This window comes from Hyla sarda, chromosome 3 (assembly GCF_029499605.1).
Source record: "Hyla sarda isolate aHylSar1 chromosome 3, aHylSar1.hap1, whole genome shotgun sequence".
Lineage (NCBI taxonomy): Eukaryota > Metazoa > Chordata > Amphibia > Anura > Hylidae > Hyla > Hyla sarda.
The window spans coordinates 388,847,857-388,873,198 of record NC_079191.1 but is presented as its reverse complement, the minus strand read 5'-3'; the positions used below and the strand labels follow the sequence as shown (position 1 = coordinate 388,873,198).

Below are 25,342 nucleotides of genomic sequence, written 5' to 3'. Positions count from 1 at the left end.
ACAACCTAATGTGGGGAACTATACTGCAAGCCTAATGTGGAGGAACTACAACCCAATGTGGGGGAACTATACTGCCAACCTAATGTGGGGAACTATACTGCCTACCTAATGTGGGGGAACTATACTGCCAGCCTAATGTGGTGGAACTACAACCTAATGTGGGGGAACTATACTGCCTACCTAATGTGGGGGGACCTATACTGCAAGCCTAATGTGGGGGAACTATACTGCCAACCTAATGTGAGGGAACTACAACCTAATGTGGGGGAACTATACTGCCAACCTAATGTGGGGGGGAACTATACTGCCAATCCAATGTGGGGGAACTATGCTGCCAACTTAATGTGGGGGAACTATACATAAATATAAAATTGTACTTTTCTGATCTCTATAACTCTTTTATTTTTCTGTATATGGAGATGTATGAGGGTCATTTTTTGCACTGTGATTTGTATTTATTATTGGTACCATTTTTGTTTTGATGGGACTTTTCAATAGCTTTTTAGATTTTTTTTATGGTATTTGAAGTGACCAAAAAATGTGCAAATCTGGCTAGTGCAGTATTACTTTTGATTTTGCCCAGAGCCACGCTAAGTCTAAAACCGGCCCTGCCTGTTGCCTTGCTGGGACTTGTGGTGCTTTCAACAAAGAGATGAATGCTGACTTGTAAGACGGGAAGTTAAATCCTGGTAGGTAGGGTTCTGTCAAGGTATTGAAGCCTTCTCTGCCGGGGCATGAACTTCCACCGTATGGGTGTTCCTTGCAGAATGACCAGATGAAGTAGATTTAAGCTAGGTTTTCCCTTAGAGCGGTGGTTCTCAACCTTTTTGGCGACTGTACCCCCAAATGCGGAAAAAAGGCTTGTTCTTACCTTTATACTACTGCATCCCCCCGCCCATCTTAATCCCCTTGTGCTATTATTTCCCTCTCCCTCTTAGTCCCATGTGCAATTATCCCCCCTCCCTCTTAATCCCCTTGTGCTATTATTCCCCCTCCATCTTAATCCCTTTGTGCCATTATTATACAATATGGCAAAAGGGATCAGAGGGAGGGGGGAAAAATAGCACAAAGGGATTAAGATGGAGGGAGAATAATGGCACAAGGGGATTAAGATGGAGGGGGGGAGGGAATAATCAACCCCCCCCCCCCCATTCTTAATCTCTTGTGCCATTATTCCTCCCTCCCTCTGATCCTCTTGCGCCATTCCCCCCCCCCCCTCCATCTTAATCCCCTTGTGCCATTCCCCCTTTCTCTGATCCCCTTTTGCCATATCGGACAATAATGGCGCAAGGGGATTAAATTGGAGGGGGGAAAATGGCAAAAGGGGATAAAGATGGGGGAGGAAAAATAGCACAAGGGGATTAAAATGGAGGGGGGGATAATCAACCCCCTACCTCCCCCCCCAATATTAATCCCCTTGTGTCATTCCCCCCCCCCTCCCTCTGATCCCCTTTTGCCATTATTATCTGATATGGCAAAAGGGGATCAGAGGGAGGGGGGGGGGGAATAATAGCACAAGGGGATTAAGATGGAGGAGGAATAATAGCACAAGGGGATTAAGATGGAGGGGGGAAATTGTGCAAGAGATTAAGATGAAAGGGGAGAGGTATAATGGCGGAAGAGAAGATGAGGGGGGATGGGGAGTAATATAGCACAAGGCACAACATTTTAATGTTATCCCTCTCCCCCTCCATCTTAATGCCTTGACCTCTGTCCCATATAATCCCCCTCCATTCCATACAGTCCCCATCCATCCCATACAGTCCCGCTTCTGTCCCATACAGTCCCCCCTCCGGCCCATACAGTTGTTTTTAACTTTTTTCTTTTTGTTTTACCTGGCGTCCTGCAGACCCGTTGCCTGCTCCTTCACACATTGCGTCCCGTTCGGTGGGGCCACACTGACGCCCTCCTGTGCTGTGCAGCAACTCCGCGCAATGTCAGGGGAGTTCACACGTCTCCCCGGCAACCATACAGGTCACTTACAGTAGCCGTGGCCGCAGCTCGGGCCGCACTACTGTATAGTGAGCTGCTGCGGCTATGCGCTGACAAATACTGGCCAATGCATGGCCGGTATTTGTCAGCACTTCGCGTACCCCCCAAGCAACCCCTGGCGTACCCCTAGGGGTATGCGTACCCCAGGTTGAGAACCCAGGCCTTAGAGCACACAACACAACATACCTTAACAACACTGTAGCTCAGCAGCAACTGTTCTTAGACTGTGGCAACTCCTCCCTTCATACACTATATGGGGAAGAGTTTAGGGGTTCCCATTGCAGGCAGGGTCATAGGGGTTAACACAGCTCCTCTTTTAAGGGTACAGTATATATATACAGATAACAATAATAAAATTAATTAGAAAATATATTACTTCTCAATAAAGTGCAAACATAATTGATAGAACAATAAGTCCTTTGGTGGGCCCAACACCTTGTCGCAGGACAGCCATTGGCGCTGGGACACCACAATAATAAGTGGAAAATATGAAGGAGAAAGAAGATAGAATGGACCACATGGTACTACTAGGCTTTAGCCAGCTTTTCCAGTCTCAACAGGAGTTAGGGTGCATTCACATCTCAGATTTGTGGATCCAGCAGCCTGATATGGTAGGAGAATTAAGCAACCGCCACCTGCCATTTCGCTTTCGTATCAGTGCCATCCTCATTGATTTCAATAAACCACTGGGAGTCAGGTAATGTCTCCAGTTGGCTAATTTTCTGACCATATCTGTTATTTAAACTGGACTGTAAAGGGCAGCAGACCATGGTTATCAGAAAAAATGATGCGGTCCGATAAGACAGTAGCTGACTCTGGTTGGCTTTTTAAAACCAATATGGTACAGCTCAGATCCGGCAGTGATACGTCAGGAGGCAGTTTTGAAATTCTCCTGCCGTATCTTCCTGCAGGATACACAAACCAAACATGTGAATGCACTCCAAGGCTGCATTCACATTACGTTCAGGCACTACAGCTGAGATTCTGGCTGCAACATTTTTAAACCTGGGAGCTCCCTTATCTCAGCCAGACCGGAGCCGAAACCCATTCACTTTAACCCCTTAAGGACGCAGTACATTTTCACCTTAAGGACACAGCCCTTTTTTGTAATTCTGACCACCGTCACTTTAAGCATTAATAACTCTAAGATGCTTTCACCGATTATTCTGATTCTGAGATTGTTTTTTCGTGACATATTCTACTTTATTTTGGTGGTAAATTTTCATCATTAATTGCATCCATTCTTGGTGAAAAATCCCCAAATTTCATGAAAATTTAGAAATTTTAGCATTTTTCAAACTTTGAAACTCTCAGCTTGTAAGGAAAATGGATCTTCAAAATAAATGTTATATTGATTCACAAATACAATATGTCTACTTTATGCTGGCATCATAAAATGGACATATTTTTACTTTTTGAAAAAATTAGAGGGCTTCAAAATATAGCAGCAATTTTCAAAATTTTCATGAAAATTGCAAAAGTCATGAGCTTTATATTCATGTTTAAATAGTTTTTTTTTATAAAATAAAAAAAAAATACAAGAATATTTAACAAGGGTCAAGTATAATTATAAAGATAATATGCATTATACAGTGGTAAATACATATTTTAAGCAATAATGGTTTTTCTTTTTTCATTCATATTCAAATCCCCAGCCAGAGCCCTGAATGGCCGACACCGAGTGGCTATTCACAGCTCTCAGCATGGTTTTTAAAATTCTACAGTGAGGAATCTCACTCCATTCCCTGCTGCTCATCTCCGTAGATTACCCCTGCATCTCCGAGCTCAATCATAGTGCACAACGGGGACATGTCGCAATATTATATTGTTTAGCAGGAGACTGCATATGCGTTTCCTCCTAGCATTCTCCCAGCCCTCTGGCAGGGAGCGCATGGTAGGTGTTCACACTGGTGGGGTGCTCTGTGGCGGCCATTGTTGCTGCGAAGCTTTGCCTGTGCCAGCAACTTGGTCGGGCAGCAGTGGGGCTGCCTGGCCACCGGGTCGTTCCCCCTGTGGGCTTGATGTCGCTGGGGCAGTGGTCGCTGCCCGGCACTACGCCAGTGTTCAATTGGGGACCCACTCAGACTAGGTGGCCTTGACGTGGCGAGTGGGCTTGTACTTTTTGATCAAAATGTATACTAACAACCTGTTAGTTTTTAAAATTATGCTGAGAAGCAAGTAGATCAAAATACAAATGGCGGATGTAAGGCTATGTTTCTCTTTTGTTTTATATTGTTTTGGACTTTATCTTTAAGAAATGTAAAGGATACAAGTCACAGCAAGTCTACAGGGCTAAAAGTCACAGCAAGTCGACAGGGCTAAAAGTCACAGCAAGTCTACAGGGCTCACAAGGGTTACTCTGCAGCTCCTCTACTCTACTCTGAATTGTGAAGACTGTTACATCTACGCCTCAGTAAAGACAGTGATCTGTAACCTGGCATTGGTGTTAGAGATGAGCGAATCGAAGCTGATGAACCCGAATTTGTTACAAATTTCATGAAATATTCGATTCGCAACTAATGTGAATATTGCCGCAATAATATCACGCAAATCGCTTCAATAAACTCCATTTACTGAGGTCCAGGCTCCAGGGCATCTAAAATGGCGGATCCACTTGTCAGCACATGGGGCAAGAAACGCTGGGAAGGCTGAAAGGGAAGTAGGCGGGATGACCCTGAATCACAATGAAGGATGCAGCCTATCAGCAGCCAGTCACCCCTGTGAAGACACAGCCCTATATATTCGTCAGCCATATTGCGGCTTGTCATATCATTCATTACACTGCATAGAGATAGGACGGACATCACTGTGTGTGAGTTACACAGAAAAGCTCCTTCCAGCAGTGTTTCACATCCTAGTTCTAGTCACATCAGTCACTGCTGGACAGAGAGCAGTGTTTTTTCACTGAAAACGATTTTTACTGCAGCCATTAACCTCCCAGTCACTTTCTTAAGCATTGTATTACAGAGAGCTGAGTGTTGCTTCATACATTTCAACAAGCTGCATCAACTTCATAAACCTTAGCAGAGGAGGCAGGAATAATATTTCAGCGCAATTCTGTGTCTTTGTTCCACAACCAATCATCTGCTGGTTATACTAGTCTGTAGATGGTATAATACCCAGCAGTCCATTCCTAATAGTCTTTAACAGAGGGCAATTTTTTTTGCTGCAGCACTGTTGTGTACTGCTGTTGTTGTGCAAAAATAAAAAAATGTAAGCATACTGTACCGCATTTTTCTGCACTCATAAGTGCATACCACATACAATACATCTAAGTAGTGTACTATATTGTACCTGTTAATCTGTCAAGGGTATATATACTGTGAAAGGACAGCGAGTAGTACTCACCTGCTGTTTTTCTAGACAAATACTGTTTTAAGCATAGTGAAGCGTATTGTAATCCCCTCATATACGCAATAATTATGTCAGGCAGAGTAGTGCCAAGACGTGCACATTGGAGTGAAAGAGGCATAAATTCATCAGGTGCAGGCAGAGGTCGCAGCAGAGTAGAGGCGTGTGGCAGCCGGAGTCGCAACGAGAGGTCTGAGCTCCCAGTGTCAGCTAGCAGTCGTGTCTCGACCCGCAACCCAGCAGCTGTGATTGATTGGTTCACTCGGTCATCCACTTCATCCCAAGTGACATCCGACATCCCCAGTCAACAGTCGGTGGGTTCCTCAGACTCAAACCTCAGTTGGCATGGCCTTCATGCTGTTAATGCCACCTCAAGGCTCTCTCATTGTGCTGCCATGTGACTCCTTGTTAAATTTGGTCTTTTGTACCCACACGCCGGGGCACTAAAACTTGGGAGTTAAAATTTTAAGTTAAAAATTCTCAATTTAAATTTCAAAATCTTAAATTAACATTTTAAAATCTTAAATTTCAATGGTCTTCTCATGCTTCAGCCACCTCCAGGCTGTACAATTAAGACACTATATGGTGTCATGATTCAGCAACCTCCCAACTGTGTCATTCAGCCACTATATGGTCTCCTCATGCTGCCACAAACTCCAGGCAGTCATTCAGACACTATATGGTCTGCTCATACTGATGCCCTCTCCAGGCTTTGTCATTGTGCCGCCATGTGACATGTGACTTCTTGTTAGATTTGGTCCTTTGTACCCACATGCCGGGGCCCAGGACACTAAAACTTGGGAGTTAAAATTTCAATTTAAAAATCCTCAATTTCGATTTAAAAATCTTAAATTTCTATTTACAAATTGCAATGGTCTCCTCATGCTTCTGCCAACTCCAGGCTGTGCCATTCAGACCATATATGGTCTCCTCATGCTTCAGCCAACTCCAGGCTGTTTCATTCAGCCAATATATGGTTTAGTGATCCTGCTGGGCCTGGGCCTAATAATTTTTATGGTAGCAGTAGCTACCATAAATCTTCAATTTAAATTTCAAAATTCATCTTTTAATTTTAGGATTGTGCTGCCAGCTCCAGGCTGTGTCATTCAGAAACTATATGGTCTCCTCATGCTGCCAACACCTCCACGCTGTGTCATTCAGCCACTATATGGTCTCCTCATGCTGACACCTCCAATAGCCCACTACACTGTTGGAGCCCACTACAAAAGAGACTGCAGAACTCCACCTTTTGAGAACACGTCGTTAGAGAGAGATGATGGCAGAGAGCACTGTGAAAGAGATTCCTAATATAGCAGCAAATGCCCTACAAGTGCTCATGGCCCTGGCCATAAATCTCAAGGGCCAGCCCAGTAAAGAGTGGCATCCGCCCGCTGCACAACTGAAAGATGACCTTGGCTGGCTGTCCACTCCGACATCCTCGAGGGTGCCATCGCTCTCTCCACACTACCGATCGTGGGGATCTTGGGCAGAAATACGGACAGACGACTCAAGTGTGAGTAGTCCAGGGGAAGCTGACTTCTTGACCCCGTCCTCCTACTTCAGCCCTGAAAGGGTGGCTACTTGTCTGAAGCCTGAGCCCCAGCCCAGACTGAAATCACCCCTGCAGCTACGTTAGTGTTCAGCGATGAGCCGGAACTACTGCCATACATGGAGGAAAATCTGATACTGCTGCCCAGGAAGGAGCCTCTCTGTCCCAACTTGCAAGTCACCGGAGTTGGCCAAGGCTGTTCCTGTCTATGTTTCCCTATGTGAGAAGTTGCAGCTCCCCACCACAATGCCACAGGCCCCCATTGCCCAGGTTTGGCCAGATGAGCAGGCACCAAAGTCCTCCGCAGCCCCAGTAACCCCAGTGGTGCGTGCTGCTTCAGTCCAAGGGGTTGTGACTAGTGTTCAGCGGCATAGGCCATATTCAAATTTGCGATATTTTGCGAATATATGGACGAATATTCGTCATATATTCGCTAAATTTGCATATTCGTAATATTCGTGTTTTATTTTCGCATATGCGAAAATTCGCACATGAGAAAATTAGCATATATGAAAATTCGCATATGCGAAAATTAGCATATGCACATTTTCGCACATGCGAAAATTCGCTCGCCAGTCTCACACAGTAGTATTAGAGCCTTCTTACACCACACAAGCTGGAAGCAGAGAGGGGTGATCACTGTGATGTGTACTGTGAAAAAAAAAAGAATATTCGTAATTACGAATATATAGTGCTATATTCGCGAATATTTGCGAATTCGCAAATATGCGATATTTGCGAATAAAATTTGTATTGCAAATATTTGCGAGCAAGACTAGTTGTGACTGTCAGTCCCCAGATATCTGGGTCACACCTGTCCAGATTGTCCTGGATCCATACTATCAATGTACCATCTGGTGCGCAAGCAGGGGCAACACGACACCCGGCTCAGCCAGGGAAGAAGGTGACTGCCGCCAATGGGATGGCAAGTACCCTACATAGTAACTCAAAAGAAAAAAAACAGACTATTGCTCTATTGTTAAAACTTTACTGTTTAGGCGTCTGAGCCTGTTGCTTCAGTTTCAGTTTACAAGTCTGCAAAATTCAAGATATGTTCCTGGCATCTTGGCAAGAAGAAACCACTATGCTTTAGTACCTGGTATAATGCCGTGAACTTAAGTTTTCATAAACCTTTCTAATTTTGTGCCTAAACACAATACAGTGATCCCTCAACATACCATGGTAATCCGTTCCAAATGAACCATCGTTTGTTGAAACCATGGTATGTTGAGGGATCCGTGCAATGTAAAGTATAGGAGGTAATACTAACCTGTCCCCGCCACTCCAGACCCGTCACTGCTGCCCTGGATGTCGCCCTCCATTGCTGTCGCCGCGTCTCTGGGGTGTCCCCGTCGCTCCGGAACGTCTCTGCTGCCCGGGATCCTCGCTCTACGTTGCCGCCACCACGTCGCTACGCACGCCGCTCCTATTGGATGGCGGGACGTGTGTGCTGTGACGTGATGACAACGAAGGAGAGCGCTGAAGAGGACGCTCCCGAGCCCCACGGAATGTAAGTAATCGTCACTGCAGCACACGGGACACCGTAAACGCCTATCTGGCGGCAGCTGAAGCAGTCTGCGCTGTGCAATGGCCCCGACATACAAAAGCATTGTATGTTGATGCTGCCTTCAACATGCGATGGCCTCTGAGAGGCCATCGTATCTTAAAATTATCGTATGTCGGGGCCATCGTAGGTAGGGGGTCACTGTAGTGCCTTAAAATTGTTACAAAAATTTTCTTAGTCAGGATTTTCTAGTGATGAGAGAATTGTAAATTAGATAGTCTTGTTAATCAGTCAATAATGTAACAATATTTTAGTAATGTGTTTTCAGCCAGGGGTGCCTAGTGGTAAGAAAATGTGAAACCTAGTCAGTCTGGTACAGTAGTTAGAAACGTATAACATCTAGTGAATTATAAATATGGTGTATAATCGTCTATATTATAAAATTGTCTCAGGTTAAGACTGCTGTTTGCTAGTTGGTACATCATATGAGGGCCCCAGTCCATACATGCAGACATATATATACTGTTTATGTTTGGGGTGTGATAGCAAGCCCACATTTGTAATGTCTTGGTCAGGATGTGTTATCCTCTCTCTAATTGTTCTATGTTGTCCTTAGTTAATTGTCTTCTAATGTGCATGAGGTGCACCCGAAATTGAAGGGGATACCTTGGCTGAAATTTTGTGCAACAGAAGTTGTCTGTTTGTCTCTTGTCGTGTCCCTTCGGTGTGGCCCTGAGATGTGCTCAACGTTCTTCAGCTGGGGGGAGAAGATGCTATAAGCCAATGGGTCCCGTGGCACAGAACCAGCAGTGATGGAAAGCCTATGGCAGCTCCGACCCCAATCCAAGAGTCACCTTGTTTGTGAAAATGTGCACAACAAGGAAGCGCTTCAAGAATTATTGGTACATGTTGGTATGTCTTAAGTGTTGGTATGTCCATTATCTATGCCTTTTCAAAGTCAGTGGAAAAAATAAAATGTTAAGTAGGAATGTAGTAGTAAATTCTAATTTCAAGTAAAAATCTATGGCACTTAAACGACAAGCGTGTGGTTTACATTAAAGGCACCAATTACAAAGTTTTATCTCTCAGGAAGGAACCCTTGGCACTTTCTACTAACCTACACTACTTCAAAGAAGTGGAGCTATTCAGTGTAGAGTCAGCTGTTGCTGTGTGCAGAGCTCGGTGTGAGCTGCAGTGTGGAGTAGAGACAGCTGGAGTGTGAGGTGATTCAAGGGAATCCTCAAGCAAGCGACTGCACCATTCTGCAAGTGTTCTCCGCCAAGGAGGAGTCGGAAATTCCTAATTGTGAGCACAATACCCGGTGATTCGATGGGCTACACAGTGCTAGTTCATAACCTGACGGTGTAGCGTTAATTGGACACTATCAGAACCCTAGTCAGCATGGGAGGCCTCAGAGTTAAGTCTAAAGTCCTAAGCCTGCAATAAGTAAAGTCAAGTGGGTGTAAACTACTACAAGTAGAGATGAGCGAATCGAAGTTGACAAACCCGAATTCGTTACGAATTTCATGAAAAATTCGATTTGCAATGAATACGAATATCGCCGCGATTTTATCGCATGAATCGCTTCATTAAACTTCATTTTACAGCGTTCCAGGCTATTGTAGAGCTAAGATGGCGGATCCACATGTGAGTACATGGGGCAGGGGATTATGGGAGGGCGGGAAACAGCGGCGGGAATGAAGGTAGGCGGGCTGACCCTGAACCACATGTGAGATGCAGCCTATCAGTGTTCACTGACCCCTGTGTCACAGCCCCTATATAATCGGCGGCCATCTTGCCTCTCTTCATTTCATATATGCCCTCAGATGGAGAGGACAGGACTGTATGTGTGTGAATAGCTCATACCACAGCGTTACACTGCAACATCAGCATTAGGGAAAGGCAGGAGTGCAGAGTGCTGTGCTGTTACTCTGAGAAGGATCATTGATAGCTAAACCTCCTATTCACGTTATTGACCATTGCAGCAGAGAGGGGCAGATAGCTGTTAGCTGCCTCATACAGATCTCCAAGCTGCCTGAACTTTCTAAAGCATCTTATCTCCTAATTTTTCAGCCCAATTGAGTTTTTTTTTTTTTGCTCCACAAATCTTCTGCTGCTCAGAATTGTGTGACAGAGTGCAAAATAGGGTTTAATTCCTGGATTTATTTTTTTTGGTGGTGCTGCACTGTTGGGTCCTGCTGCTGTTCAGAAATAAGTCATATTAGTGTGGACTTTAGTGCCTTTTTACCCTTTTTCAACTGTTACTCTGTCTCTGTGCTAAATTCAGTGTTATACCACACGTTATACACCTGCCGGTGTATTAAAGACATTTTTTTTTCCTGCGTACAAATACGCTTTTTCAGTGGCCTTATCATTGCAAAGGGCCTACATACAAGCAAATAGCGTATCATATACCACCTTTTTTTCTGTCTCTGAGCTAAATTCAGTGTTATACCACACGTTATACACCTGCCGGTGTATTAACCCCTTAAGGACCAAGGACGTACCGGTACGTCCTTGGTCCTGCTCTCCTGATATAACGCGGGGTTACACAGTAACCCCGCGTCATATCACGGCGGGCCCGGCGTCATAGTGAAGCCGGGACCCGCCTCTAATAGCGCACAGCGCCGATCGCGGCGCCGCGCGCTATTAACCCTTTAGCCGCGTCCTCAGAGCTGAGCCGCACGGCTAAAAGCGAAAGTGAAAGTTGCCGGCTAGCTCAGTCGGGCTGTTCGGGATAGCCGCGGCTAATCGCGGCATCCCGAACAGCTGACAGGACAGCGGGAGGGCCCCTACCTGCCTCCTCGCTGTCCGATCGCCGAATGACTGCTCAGTGCCTGAGATCCAGGCATGAGCAGTCATGCGGCAGAATCGTTGATCACTGGTTTCTTATGAGAAACCAGTGATCAATGATGAAGATCAGTGTGTGCAGTGTTATAGGTCCCTATGGGACCTATAACACTGCAAAAAAAAAAGTGAAAAAAAAAGTGAATAAAGATCATTTAACTCCTCCCCTATTAAAAGTTTGAATCACCCCCCTTTTCCAATAAAAAAAAAACAGTGTAAATAAAAATAAAAATAAACATATATGGTATCACCGCGTGCGGAAATGTCCGAATTGTAAAAATATATCATTAATTAAACCGCTCGGTCAATAGCGTGCGCGCCAAAAAATTCCAAAGTTCAAAATAGTGCATTTTTGGTCACTTTTTATATCATTTAAAAATGAATAAAAAGCGATCAATAAGTCCTATCAATGCAAAAATGGTACCGTTAAAAACTTTAAATCACGGCACAAAAATGAGCCCTCATACCACCCCATACACAGAAAAATAAAAAAGTTATAGGGGTCAGAAGATGACAATTTTAAACGTATTAATTTTCCTGCATGTAGTTATGATTTTTTCCAGAAGTCCAACAAAATCAAACCTATATAAGTAGGGTATCATTTTAATCGTATGGACCTACAGAATAAAGATAAGGTGTCATTTTTACCGAAAAATGTACTACGTAGAAACGGAAGCCCCCAAAAGTTACAAAACTGCGTTTTTTTTCAATATTGTTGCACAATGATTTTTTTTTCCGTTTCACCGTAGATTTTTGGGCAAAATGACTGACATTATTACAAAGTAGAATTGGTGGCGCAAAAAATAAGCCATCATATGGATTTTTAGGTGCAAAATTGAAAGAGTTATGATTTTTAAAGGCAAGGAGCAAAAAACGAAAATGCAAAAACGGAAAAAACCCCGGTCCTTAAGGGGCTAAAGAATAAAAAGGTTTTCATGCGTAAAAATACGCTTAACAGTGACCTTATCATTGCAAAGGGCCTAAATTCAAGCAAATAGCGTACCATATACCACCTTTTTTTCTGTCTCTGTGCTAAATTCAGTGTTATACCACACGTTATACACCTGCCGGTGTATTAAAGAAAAAAAATGGTTTTCCTGCATAAAAATACGCTTAACAGTGGCCTTATCATTTCAAAGGGCCTAAATACAAGCAAATAGCGTACCATATACTACCTTTTTTCTGTCTCTGTGCTAAATTAAGTGTTATACCACACGTTATACACCTGTCGGTGTATTAAAGAAATTTTTTTTTTCCTGAGTACAAATACGCTTTTTCAGTGGCCTTATCATTGCAAAAGGCCTACATACAAGCAAATAGCGTACCATATACCACCTTTTTTTTCTGTCTCTGTGCTAAATTAAGTGTAATACCACACGTTATACACCTAAATTAAGTGTAATACAACACCTTTAAAAGAAAAAAAAGGTTTTCCTGCGTAAAAATATGCTTAACAGGGGCCTTATCATTGCAAAGGGCCTAAATTCAAGCAAATAGCGTACCACATACCACCCTTTTTTTTCTGTCTCTGTGCTAAATTCAGTGTTATACCACACATTATACACCTGCCGGTGTATTAAAGAAAAACATTTTTTCCTTAGTACAAATACGCTTAACAGTGGCCTTATCATTGCAAAGGGCCTAAATACAAGCAAATAGCGTACCTTATACTACCTTTTTTTCTGTCTCTGTGCTAAATTAAGTGTTATACCACATGTTAATACACCTGCCGGTGTATTAAAGAAAAAAAAGTTTTTCCTGAGTACAAATATGCTTTTTCAGTGGCCTTATCATTGCAAAGGGCCTAAATACAAGCAAATAGCGTACCATATACCACCTTTTTGTCTTTCTCTGTGCTAAATTCAGTGTTATACCACACGTTATACACCTGCAGGTGTATTAAAGAAAAAAAAGGTTTTCCTGCGTAAAAATACGCATAACAGTGGCCTTATCATTGCAAAGGGCCTAAATTCAAGCAAATAGCGTACCATATACCACCTTTTTTTCTGTCTCTGTGCTAAATTAAGTGTTATACCAAACATTATACACCTGCCGGTGTATTAAAGAAAAAAAAAAGTTTTTCCTGCATATAAATACGCGTAACAGTGCGCTCATCATTGCAAAGAGCATACATACAACCAAGTAGTGTACTATTTAGTACCTGTATTTCTGTCTCAGTGCTAAATTCAGTGCTATTCCACATATTAGTATACACTGGCTGGTGTATACAACAAAAAATGAGTTTTTTTCTGCGTATAAATACGCTTAACAGTACGCTCATCATTGCAAAGGGCATACATACAACAAAGGAGTGTACTATTTAGTAACTGTTATTCTGTCTAGGGCCTATATACTTTGAAAGGACAGGCGTAAGTAATCGCCTGCTGCTGTTCTATACCCTCCTAAATGCACTAAGTATGTCAGGCAGGGAAGTGCCAGGACGTGCACAGAGAAGGGGCAGAGGCCTACATACGTCACGCAGAGTTGGCAGCAGACTTGGGGCGAGTGGCCGCAGGAGTCGCAGCAATAGGCCTGAGCTCCCATTAACACCCAGCGGTCGTGTCGTCGACCCATCTCTCGTCAATTGGTTTGCACACTCATCCCCATCATCACAAGCGACATCTGACAACCTCAGTCAAGAGTCGGTGGGTTCCTCAGACACAACCCTCAGTTGGCATGGCCCGGGAGCAGTCCCCGTAATCCCATTGCCTTTGTCCTATGCTGTTCCCTCTCCCAAAGAAGTATCTCATGCTTTGGGTTCAGCTCCACTATTTAGCGAGGACGATGTAATAGAGGACAGTCAGCATCTAATGGGCAGCCAAGAATGTGAGGAGACATGCGTCCCTTGCTCTGCAAGGCGGCCAAGTAGTGATGCGGAGAGGGACGTGGGAGGCGATGTTTCAATTGTTCAGGGTCCTGAGGCAGACACTGTTGTGGAACATGAGGAGGACATCAGTGACGTGCACACATCTTTTGATGATGATGAAGCCGATCGCAATTGGGAGCCGGGTGCAGAACCCGGGGCTTCATCATCGTCAGGAGAAGAGATTTGCTCTTTGTCTATGAGGCAGCAAGGCTGTAGCACGGTTGTCAATCAGCGTGGTGGTGGCAGTAGTGGAAATTCAGGAGCCAAACGTGCCAGGGGGAGACCACCTGCTTCGCAGCAAGCTACCATTCAGGGAGGTAGTGGAACAGGGGTTCCTGGAGACGGCGCCAATAGCAGTGAAATAGTGCGAACTACGGGTGGGAAAATCAGCTACTCTGCGGTGTGATTGTTCTTCATAAAGAATCCGGAGGATCTTAGCGTAGTCACATGCAAAATCTGTGGGCAGAAAGTGAAGGGTGGCCAGGGTCCCAATTTCGGCACCACGGCCCTGCGTCAACAAATGATTCGCCACCATAAAGCGGCCTGGGATAACCGTGGCTCCGAGGTAGTGGTCCAGCCTGCCGCATCACCCAGTGGCCATCCGCTCCCTCCGTCATTCAGCCAAGGCTTCACCACCTCAGCCGAAGGGAGCATTGTGTCAAACCCTCCTTCTTCCTCGCTCGTAGTCAGCCATTCCGCTAACAATCGATCAGCGAAGCCATATCCAAGAGACAACAGTACGCGCCCACTCATCCAACGACGCAGAAGTTGTATGTGCTCCTGTCCAAGTTGCTGGTGTTGCAGTCCCTCCCTTTCCAACTGGTGGACTCTGCATCTTTCAGGGAATTGATGGCTTGTGCCGAGCCGAGGTGGAGAATCCCAAGCCATCATTTCTTTGCGAAGAAGGCAGTACCAGCCCTGCATAAGTTTGTACAAGAGAAGGTGGGCCAGTCCTTGAGCCTGTCAGTGTGTTCAAAAGTGCAGGACAGCACCGATGTGTGGAGCTGTAACTACGGGCAGGGACAATACATGTCTTTTATGGCCCACTGGGTAAATGTTGTTCCTGCACAGCCACAACAGCAACTTGGACAGGTCACACCGCTTCCTCCTCCACGCTCTCGCTCCCAGGCAGTTGGTCCTTTTACAGTGTGCACCTCCTCCTCCTCCCCCGTGTCCTCGGCCTCCACTGCACATCCAAATCTCGGTGGCCCTTCATCGTACCACGTGTGTAGGGCACAGCAGTGTCAAGCCGTCCTTCACATGGTTTGCGTTGGCGAACGGAGTCACACCGGGGAGGAACTGCTGAAGTTCATTAGGGAAGAAATCCGAGTATGGCTTACTCCACAAAATCTGGAAATGGGAACCATGGTGACCGACAATGGGAAGAACATTGTGGCCGCACTGCGACAAGGAAGTGTGAACCATTCGCCCTGCATGGCACACGTGTTGAATCTGGTTGTCAAGAAGTTTATCAAGTCTTCACCCCATTTGCAAGACGTCCTGACAATGGCAAGGAAACTGTGCATGCACTTCAGCCACTCGTACACTGCCAAGCACACTTTGCTTGAGCTGCAGCGTCAGAACGGTATCCCACAACATAGTCTCATTTGTGACATTGCCACACGTTGGAATTCCACCCTCCATATGTTGGACAGACTATACGAACAAAGAAAAGCCATCACAGATTTTTTGATGATACAAGCAGATAGAAGTACTCCCCTGTGTAACTTCAATGTGAACGAGTGGCAGCTCATACGTGACACCTGCCGTTTGCTGAGGCCCTTTGAGGAAGCCACATTTTTTGTTAGTCGCTCGAATTACACCATGAACGATGTAATTCCACTCCTACATTTACTCCAAAAAATGATTGAAAACATGGCTGGTCACGGCAATGGAGATGTTGCGCCTACATCAGAAGGCTAAATGAGTCCTGTGGGGGATGAACTGGAGGAGGATGATGAGGGGCAGAGCGGAGCACAGTTTATGGTGGATGAGATGGCCGATGTTTCTGGTCATTGGACAGGAGAGGAGGAGCAGGAGCAGCCAGAGGAGCTGGAGGGTTATTACGAGGGAGGCGAGAGAGAGGACCCAGACACACCGTGGCAGTATGCAGTGGAAATGGAGGCAGGTGGTCCCAGCGAGTCACTGTCACAAATGGCACGATGCATGCTGAGTTGCTTGCGTAGTGACCCCCGAATTGTCAAAATTCGTCAGCGCGATGACTTCTGGATCTCCACCTTATTAGACCCTCGCTACCGGCCCAGATTGGGGGCCTTTTTTACACACACTGAGAGGGAGGACAAACTGACCTACTTCAGGGAGCTTCTACGTAGTCGGTTGGCCGATGCCTATCGGCCACATGGTCCATCCACTAGCAGGTCTGACTCGGGGGGCCCCTCTGCGTTCACCTTCCACTGCCACGGCTGCTGGGGAGGGGAGGTGTGGCAGGAGCAGTACCGGCTCAATCAGCAGCAGTCTGAGTCTACAGTTGCTGATGAGTAGCTTCCTTCAGCCGCATAGTGAAGCTACTCATCAGCAGCAGGTGGACATGGAGCAGGACCTGAACCTGCAGGTGGTGGCTTACCTCGACATGACCCTGCCAACAATCGTTGAAGATCCGCTGGACTTCTGGGCAGCCAAACTAGATTTATGGCCGCAGCTAGCGGAGTTTGCCCTGGAAAAGCTGTCCTGCCCAGCCAGTAGTGTGCCATCAGAGCGGGAGTTTAGTGTGGCCGGGGCCATAGTCACCCCAAGGCGAACTCGTCTGTCCACTAAAAATGTGGAGAGACTGACGTTTGTCAAGATGAATCAGGGATGGATCAGCCAGTATTTCCAGCCACCAATGACAGATGGGTCTGAGTAGATTGACCATGCTCCTACAACAAAATTTTCTCTATTGTGGTTGGTTATGAAACCCTCTGGGGCAGACCTGGGGATTGTACGGCCAGCTTGACACATACGGCCCTTTGATTGGCTCTGACCGGCCCGCGCTGATTGGGGGACAACTATGCTGCCTAATCTGGTGGACAAGTATGCTGCCTAATCTGGGTGACATCTATGCTGCCTACTCTGGGGGACAAGTATGCTCCTAATCTGGGGGACATCTATGCTGCCTAATCTGGGTGACATCTATGCTGCCTACTCTAGGGGACAAGTATGCTCCTAATCTGGAGGACATCTATGCTGCCTAATCTGTGTGACAACTATGCTCCTAATCTGGGGGACATCTATGCTGCCTACAGTCTACAGTCTACAGTCGCTGATGAGTAGATTCCTTCAGCCGCATAGTGAAGCTACTCATCAGCAGCAGGTGGACATGGAGCAGGACCTGAACCAGCAGGTGGTGGCTTACCTCGACATGACCCTGCCAACAACCTTTGAAGATCCGCTGGATTTCTGGGCAGCCAAACTAGATTTATGGCCGCAACTAGCGGAGTTTGCCCTGGAAAAGCTGTCCTGCCCGGCCACTAGTGTGCCATCAGAGCGGGTGTTTAGTGTGGCTGGGGCCATAGTCACCCCAAGGAGAACTCGTCTGTCCACTAAAAATGTGGAGAGACTGATGTTTTTCAAGATGAATCAGGGATGGATCAGCCAGGATTTCCATCCACCAATGACAGATGGGTCTGAGTAGATTGACCATGCTCCTACAACAAAATGTTCTCTATTGTGGTTGGTTATGAACCCCTCTGGGGCAGACCTGGGGATTGTACGGCCCGCTTGACACATAGGGCCCTTTGATTGGCTCTGACCGGCCCGCGCTGATTGGGGGACAACTATACTGCCTAATCTGGGGGACATCTATGCTGCCTAATCTGGGGGACAAGGATGCTCCTAATCTGGTGGACATCTATGCTGCCTAACCTGGGTGACATCTATGCTGCCTACTCTGGGGGACAAGCATGCTTCTAATGTGGGGGACATCTATGATGCCTAATCTGGGTGACATCTAAACTGCCTAATCTGGGGGACAAGTATGCTCCTAATCTGGGGGACATCTATGCTGCCTACTGTGGGGGACATCTATGCTGCCTAATCTGGGGGACATCTATGCTGCCTAATCTAGGTGACATCTATGCTGCCTAATCTGGGGGACAACTATGCTCCTAATCTGGGGGACATCTATGCTGCCTAATCTGGGGGACAAGTATTATCCTAATCTGGGGGACATCTATGCTGCCTAATCTGGGTGACATCTATGCTGCCTACTCTGGGGGACAAGTATGCTCCTAATCTGGGGGACATCTATGCTGCCTAATCTGGGTGACATCTATGCTGCCTAATCTGGGGGACAAGTATGATCCTAATCTGGGGGACATCTATTCTGCCTACTCTGGGGGACATCTATGCTGCCTAATCTGGGTGACATCTATGCTGCCTAATCTGTGTGACATCTATTCTGCCTAATCTGGGGGACAACTATGCTCCTAATCTGGGGGACATCTATGATGCCTAATCTGGGGGACAAGTATGCTCCTAATCTGGGGGACATCTATGCTGCCTAATCTGGGTGACATCTATGCTGCCTACTCTGGGGGACAAGTATGCTCCTAATCTGGGGGACATCTATGCTGCCTAATCTGGGTGACATCTATGCTGCCTAATCTGGGGGACAAGTATGCTCCTAATCTGGGGGACATCTATGCTGCCTACTCTGGGGGACATCTATGCTGCCTAATCTGGGTGACATCTATGCTGCCTAATCTGGGTGACATCTATGCTGCCTAATCTGGGGGACAACTATGCTCATAATCTTGGTGATATCTATGCTGCCTAATCTGGGGGACAAGTATGCTCCTAATCTGGGGGACATCTATGCTGCCTACGCTGGGGGACATCTATGCTGCCTAATCTGGGGGACAACTATGCTCCTAATCTGGGGGACATCTATGCTGCCTAATCTGGGGGACAAGTATGCTCCTAATCTGGGGGACATCTATGCTGAACTACAACTCCCAGCATGCCTGGACAGTTTTGGCATACTGGGAGTTGTAGTTTTGCAACATTTGGAAGGGCACAGATTGGGAACCACTGTATTAGTGGTCTGCAAACTGTAGTCCTCCAGATGTTGCAAAACTACAACTCCAAGCATGCTGGGAGTTGTAGTTCGGCAACATCTGGCTCTAAAAATGTTGCCGAACTACTACTCCCAGCATGCCTGAGAATGTTTGGGAGTTGTGGTTTTGCAACAGCTGGAGGCACACTGGTTGGGAAACATTGTTTCCTAACTCAGTGTTTCCCAACCCGTGTGCCTCCAGCTGTTGCAAAACTATAACTACCAGCATGCACTGAGACTGTGCATGCTGGGAGTTGTAGTTTTGCAATAGCTGGAGGTCCCCCCCCCCCCCCCCTGTGAATGTACAGGCTACATTCACATGGGCAGGGGCTTACAGTGAGTATCGGGCTGCAAGTTTGCAATGCAGCAAATTTTGCGCGGCAGCTCAAACTCGCAGCGGGAAACTCGCTGTAATCCCCCGCCCGTGTGACTGTACCCTAAAAACACTACACTAACACAAAATAAAATAAAAAGTAAAAAACACTACATATACACATACCCCTACACAGCCCCCCTCCCTCCCCAATAAAAATGAAAAACGTCTGGTACGCCACTCTTTCCAAAATGGAGCCTCCAGCTGTTGCAAAACAACAACTCCCAGTATTGCCGGACAGCCGTTGACTGTCCAGGCATGCTGGGAGTTTTGCAACAGCTGGAGGCACCCTGTTTGGGAATCACTGGCGTAGAATACCCCTATGTCCACCCCTATGCAAATCCCTAATTCAGGCCTCAAATGCACATGGCGCTCTCAATTCGGAGCCCTGTCGTATTTCAAGGCAACAGTTTAGGGTCACATATGGGGTATCCCCGTACTCGGGAGAAATTGACTAACAAATCTAGGGGGTCTTTTTCTCCTTTCACCCCTTATGAAAAGGTGAAGTTGGGGTCTACACCAGCATGTTGGTGTAAAAAAATAAACTTTTTACACTAACATGCTGGTGTTGCCCTATACTTTTCATTTTGACAAGAGGTAAAAGGGAAAAAAGCCCCCCAAAATTTGTAACGCAATTTCTCCCGAGTACGGAGATACCACATATGTGGGCGCAAAGTGCTCTGGGGGTGCACAACAAGGCCCAGAAGGGAGAGTGCGCCATGTAAATTTGAGGTGATTTGCACAGGGGTGGCTGATTGTTACAGCAGTTTTGACAAACGCAAAAAAAACAAAACCCCACATGTGACCCCATTTCGGAAACTACACCCCTCACGGAATGTAATGAGGGGTGCAGTGAGAATTTACACCCCACAGGTGTCTGACAGATCTTTGGAACAGTGGGCTGTGCAAATTAAAAATGTTGTACAGCCCACTTTTCCAAAGATATGACAGACACCAGTGGGGGTAAATGCTCACTTTATGCCTTGTTACATTCCTCAAGGGGTCTAGTTTCCAAAATGGTATGCCATGTGGGGGTTATTTTGCTGTCCTGGCACCATATGGGCTTCCTAATTTCGACATGCCCCCCGAGCAAAATTTGCTCTCAAAAAAGCCAAATATGACTCCTTCTCTTCTAAGCATTGTAGTTCGCCCGTAGTGCACTTCAGGTCAACTTATGGGGTACCTCCATACTCAGAAGAGATGGGGTTACAAATTTTGGGGGGTATTTTCTGCTATTAACCCTTGCAAAAATTTGAAATTTTGGGGGGGAAACACACCTTTTAGTGATTTTTTTTTTTTTATGTATGCAAAAGTCGCGAAACCCCTGTGGGGTATTAAGGCTCACTTTATTTCTTGTTACGTTCCACAAGGGGTCTAGTTTCCAAAATGGTATGCCATGTGTTTTTTTTTGTTTGTTGTCCTGGCACCATAGGGGCTTCCTAAATGCGACATGCCCCCGAGCAAAATTTGCTCTCAAAATGCCAAATATGACTCCTTCTCTTCTGAGCATTGTAGTTCACCCATAGTACACCTCAGGTCAACTTATGGGGTACCTTCATACTCAGAAGAGATGGGGTTACAATGTTTGGGGGGTATTTTCTGCTATTAACCCTTGCAAAAATGTGAAATTTGGGGGGAAACACACATTTTAGTGACATTTTATTTTTATTTTTTTACATATGCAAAAGTCGTGAAACCCCTGTGGGGTATTAAGGCTCACTTTATTCCTTGTTACATACCTCAAGGGGTCTAGTTTCCAAAATGGTATGCCATGTGGGGGATTTTTGCTGTTCTGGCACCATAGGGGCTTCCTAAATGCAACATGCCCCCCAAAAACCATTTCAAAAAAACATACTCTCCAAAATCCCATTGTCGCTCCTTCGCTTCTGAGCCCTCTACTGCGCCCGCCGAACACTTTACATAGACATATGAGGTATGTGCTTACTCGAGAGAAATTGGGCTACAAATTGAAGTATACATTTTCTCCTTTTTCCCCTTGTAAAAATTCAACAATTGGGTCTACAAGAACATGCGAGTGTAAAAAATGGAGATTGTGAATTTTCTCCTTCACTTGCTGTTATTCCTGTGAAACACCTATAGGGTTAAAACGCTGACTGAATGTCATTTTGAATACTTTGGGTAGTGCAGTTTTTATAATGGGGTCATTTGTGGGGTATTTCTAATATGAAGACCCTTCAAATCCACTTCAAACCTGAACTGGTCCCTGAAAAATTGTGAGTTTGGAAATTTTGTGAAAAATTGGAAAATTGCTGCTGAACTTTGAAGCCCTCTGGTGTCTTCCAAAAGTAAAAACACGTAAATTTTATGATGCAAACATAAAGTAGACATATTGTATATATGAATAAAAAAAAAATTATTTGGAATATCCATTTTCCTTACAAGCAGAGAGCTTCAAAGTTAGAAAAATGCAAAATTTTCAAATTTTTCATCAAATTTTGGGATTTTTCACCAAGAAAGGATGCAAGATACCACAAAATTTTACCACTATGTTAAAGTAAAATATGTCACGAAAAAACAATCTCGGAATCAGAATGATAACTAAAAGCATTCCAGAGTTATTAATGTTTAAAGTGACAGTGGTCAGATGTGCAAAAAATGGCCGGGTCCTGAGGTGTAAAATGGTTGGGTCCTTAAGGGGTTAAATCACCCCCCTTTTCCCAATTAAAAAAAAAAACTGAGTAAATAAAAATAAACATATGGGGTATCGCTGTGTGCGGAAATGTCCGTATTATAAAAATATATCATTAGTTAAACCGCACGGTCAATGGCGTACATGCAAAAAAATGCAAAAAAAATAGTCCAAAATAGCGTATTTTTGGTCACTTTTTAAATCATGAAAAAATGAATAAAAAGTGATCAAAAAGTCTGATCAATACAAAAATGGTACCGATAAAAAATTCAGATCACGGCGCAAATAATGAGCCCTCATACCGACCCATACACAGAAAAATAAAAAAGTTATAGGGGTCAGAACATGACAATTTTAAACGTATGCATTTTCTTGCATGTAGTTAGGATTTTTTCCAGAAGTACCACAAAATCAAACCTATATAAGTAGGGTATCATTTTAATCATATGGACCTACAGAATAAAGTCACGGTGCCATTTTTACTGAAAAATGTACTGCGTAGAAACGGAAGCCCCCAAAATTTACAAAATGGCAATTTTGTCGCACAATGATTTTTTTTTCCATTTTGCCATAGATTTTTGGGAAAATGTCTGATGGCTTTACAAATTAGAATTGGTGGCTCAAAAAATAAGCCATTATATGGATTTTTAGCTGCAAAATTGAAAGCGTTATGATTTTTAAAAGGTAAGGAGGAAAAAACGAAAGTGCAAAAACTGGAAAACCCTCCGTCCCCAAGGGGTTAAGATCTATGCTCACATAATTTACTTATTCTAAAAAAAAAGGAAGTTTGGAATTTTTTTTTTTAATTGTATAATATATCTTACCTTAATTTAGTCTACATTATATTTTATTTTGTCCTTATAGGGTGAAATTGCTTGGAAGATGCCCGTTCTGCAGGTGTTCAGCGTGGTTCTGCTTGGCATAGCCTTAGTGTACTCCACTGAGATATGTTATGAGACAGACTATGCCATCATCAAGTGCGGACCACCAGGAAAAGATGGGCTACCTGGCACACCTGGCATAAATGGGTTAAATGGGGAAAAGGGAGAGCGAGGTAATGTGCAGAATATTTTTAATATAATTCAGGCTGACATTTGGAAATGTTGTTTGTGAGACATAGGGGGGTATTCAGGAAAAATGGAAACAGTAAATGTCTTTTTACTCCATTAAATCATGTGGTGGAAAATGTGTAACTGCGCCAAATTTATTACATGGTGCAGGGCATGTGATAAATCTGGTGCTGATCGTATTTCTTACTTCAGTACTCCACTTTGTATGATGATTCCTCTGCAACTTTATGTGCAACTTTTTAACCCATGCGACAAATGTGCGCTTTTTTATTAATCCTGACCACAGTCAGTTTGTAAGTCAACAGAGAACTGGTGTAGAATTGCACCTCAGTTAGCACAGTTGCGCCAAAGGATGCGACAAACTGAAAAGTTGTACATGATACATTTCAGAACACTGCCTGATATCTACTTAAATCACCACTTGGTATGTTCTTTAATAAAAAATAAAAAAAAGTCTCCTAACGTAAGTTGCAACGAAAAGTCTCTTAACGGCATCTGAGACAAACAGTGTGAAAAATTAATCCCATATAACCAGGATGTAACCAGGATAAAATAACCTCCCCCCATATTTCCTAAATATATATATATATATATATATATATATATATATATTTTTTTTTTTTTTTTTTTTTTTTTAGGTCCAATAGGACCAGCTGGGCTTCCTGGTCTTGATGGACGTCCAGGACCAAAAGGTGAACAGGGACCACAAGGGGAGAAAGGCGAACAAGGAGATATTGGAGCTTCAGGTAAGGATAATTTTTCCCTTTTCTGTTGTATAGTAGTTTCTTTTGTCTTTACTTCTCTTTTAATATTATATTTTAGATAAAGTTTATTTAACAATAGTAATAGAAGTATTATTTGCTCAATGCTTCATGTCGTAATTTTTAGCTTTCGACAGTCACAGTAAAATGATTTTATACTAAACAGTACAACAGCTCATTAAATGGGTACTCCACCCCTAGACAACTTGGATAGGGAATAAGATTTCTGATGTCTGATCTCGGCTGCGGCACCCCAGGTGAACAGAGCAAACTTTGCTCCTTGGGGGATGACTGGTGTTTTGATTCGGCAGGCTGGAAGTGGATCCTCTGTGTCAGCGAGGGATTGGCGTGGACCGTACCGGTGGACCGGTTCTAAGTTGCTACTGGTATTCACCAGAGCCCGCCGCAAAGCGGGATGGTCTTGCTGCGGCAGTAGCAACCAGGTCGTATCCACCGGTAACATCTCAACCTCGCTGACTGCTGAGAGAGGAGTGGGACAGGAGGACTAGACAAAGGCGAGGTCAGACGTAGCAGAAGGTCAAGGCAGGCGGCAAGGTTCGTAGTCAAGGGTAACGGCAGAAGGTCTGGTAACACTGGTAAGGCAATCACAGAAACGCTTTCACTAGGCACAAGGCAACAAGATCCGGCAATGCAGGGAAGGGGAAGTGAGGTAATATAGGCCTGGAGCAGGTGAGCTGATTACACTGATTGGGCCAGGCACCAATTAGCGGTGCATTGGCCCATTAACCCCTTAACGACGCAGGACGTATATTTACGTCCTGCGCCGGCTCCCGCGATATGAAGCGGGATCGTGCCGCGATCCTGCATCATATCGCTTCGGTCCAGGCGCTCATCAACGGCTGGGACCCGCGGCTAAAACCACACACAATACCACCGACGATGTGCGGTATTAACCCTTTAGAAGCGGCGGTCAAAGCTGACCGCCGCTTCTAAAGTGAAACTGAAAGTATCCCGGCTGCTCAGTCGGGCTGTTTGGGACCGCCGCGGTGAAATCGCGGCGTCCCGAACAGCTGATCGGACACCGGGAGGGCCCTTACCTGCCTCCTCGGTGTCCGATCGACGAATGACTGCTCCATGCCTGAGATCCAGGCAGGAGCAGTCAAGCGCCGATAATGCTGATCACAGGCGTGTTAATACACGCCAGTGATCAGCATAGGAGATCAGTGTGTGCAGTGTTATAGGTCCCTATGAGACCTATAACACTGCAAAAAAAATGTAAAAAAAAGTGTTAATAAAGGTCATTTAACCCCTTCCCTAAAAAAAAGTTTGAATCACCCCCCTTTTCCCATAAAAAAAATAACAGTG

General features: G+C 45.0%; 1 protein-coding gene across 6 annotated transcripts in view; it reads left to right on the top strand.

The window, feature by feature from the left end:
* LOC130362861 (pulmonary surfactant-associated protein D-like) overlaps window positions 1-25,342 on the top strand; it is a 138,741-nt gene that overhangs the window by 50,922 nt on the left and 62,477 nt on the right. For 5 of the 6 annotated variants that reach the window (XM_056567951.1, XM_056567950.1, XM_056567952.1 and 2 more), the window contains exons 2-3: window positions 23,050-23,239; window positions 23,894-24,001. In XM_056567951.1, the coding sequence (XP_056423926.1) occupies window positions 23,050-23,239; window positions 23,894-24,001 (298 nt within the window). The remainder of the gene's footprint in view (window positions 1-23,049; window positions 23,240-23,893; window positions 24,002-25,342) is intronic. The other variant, XM_056567956.1, reaches the window with a different exon arrangement.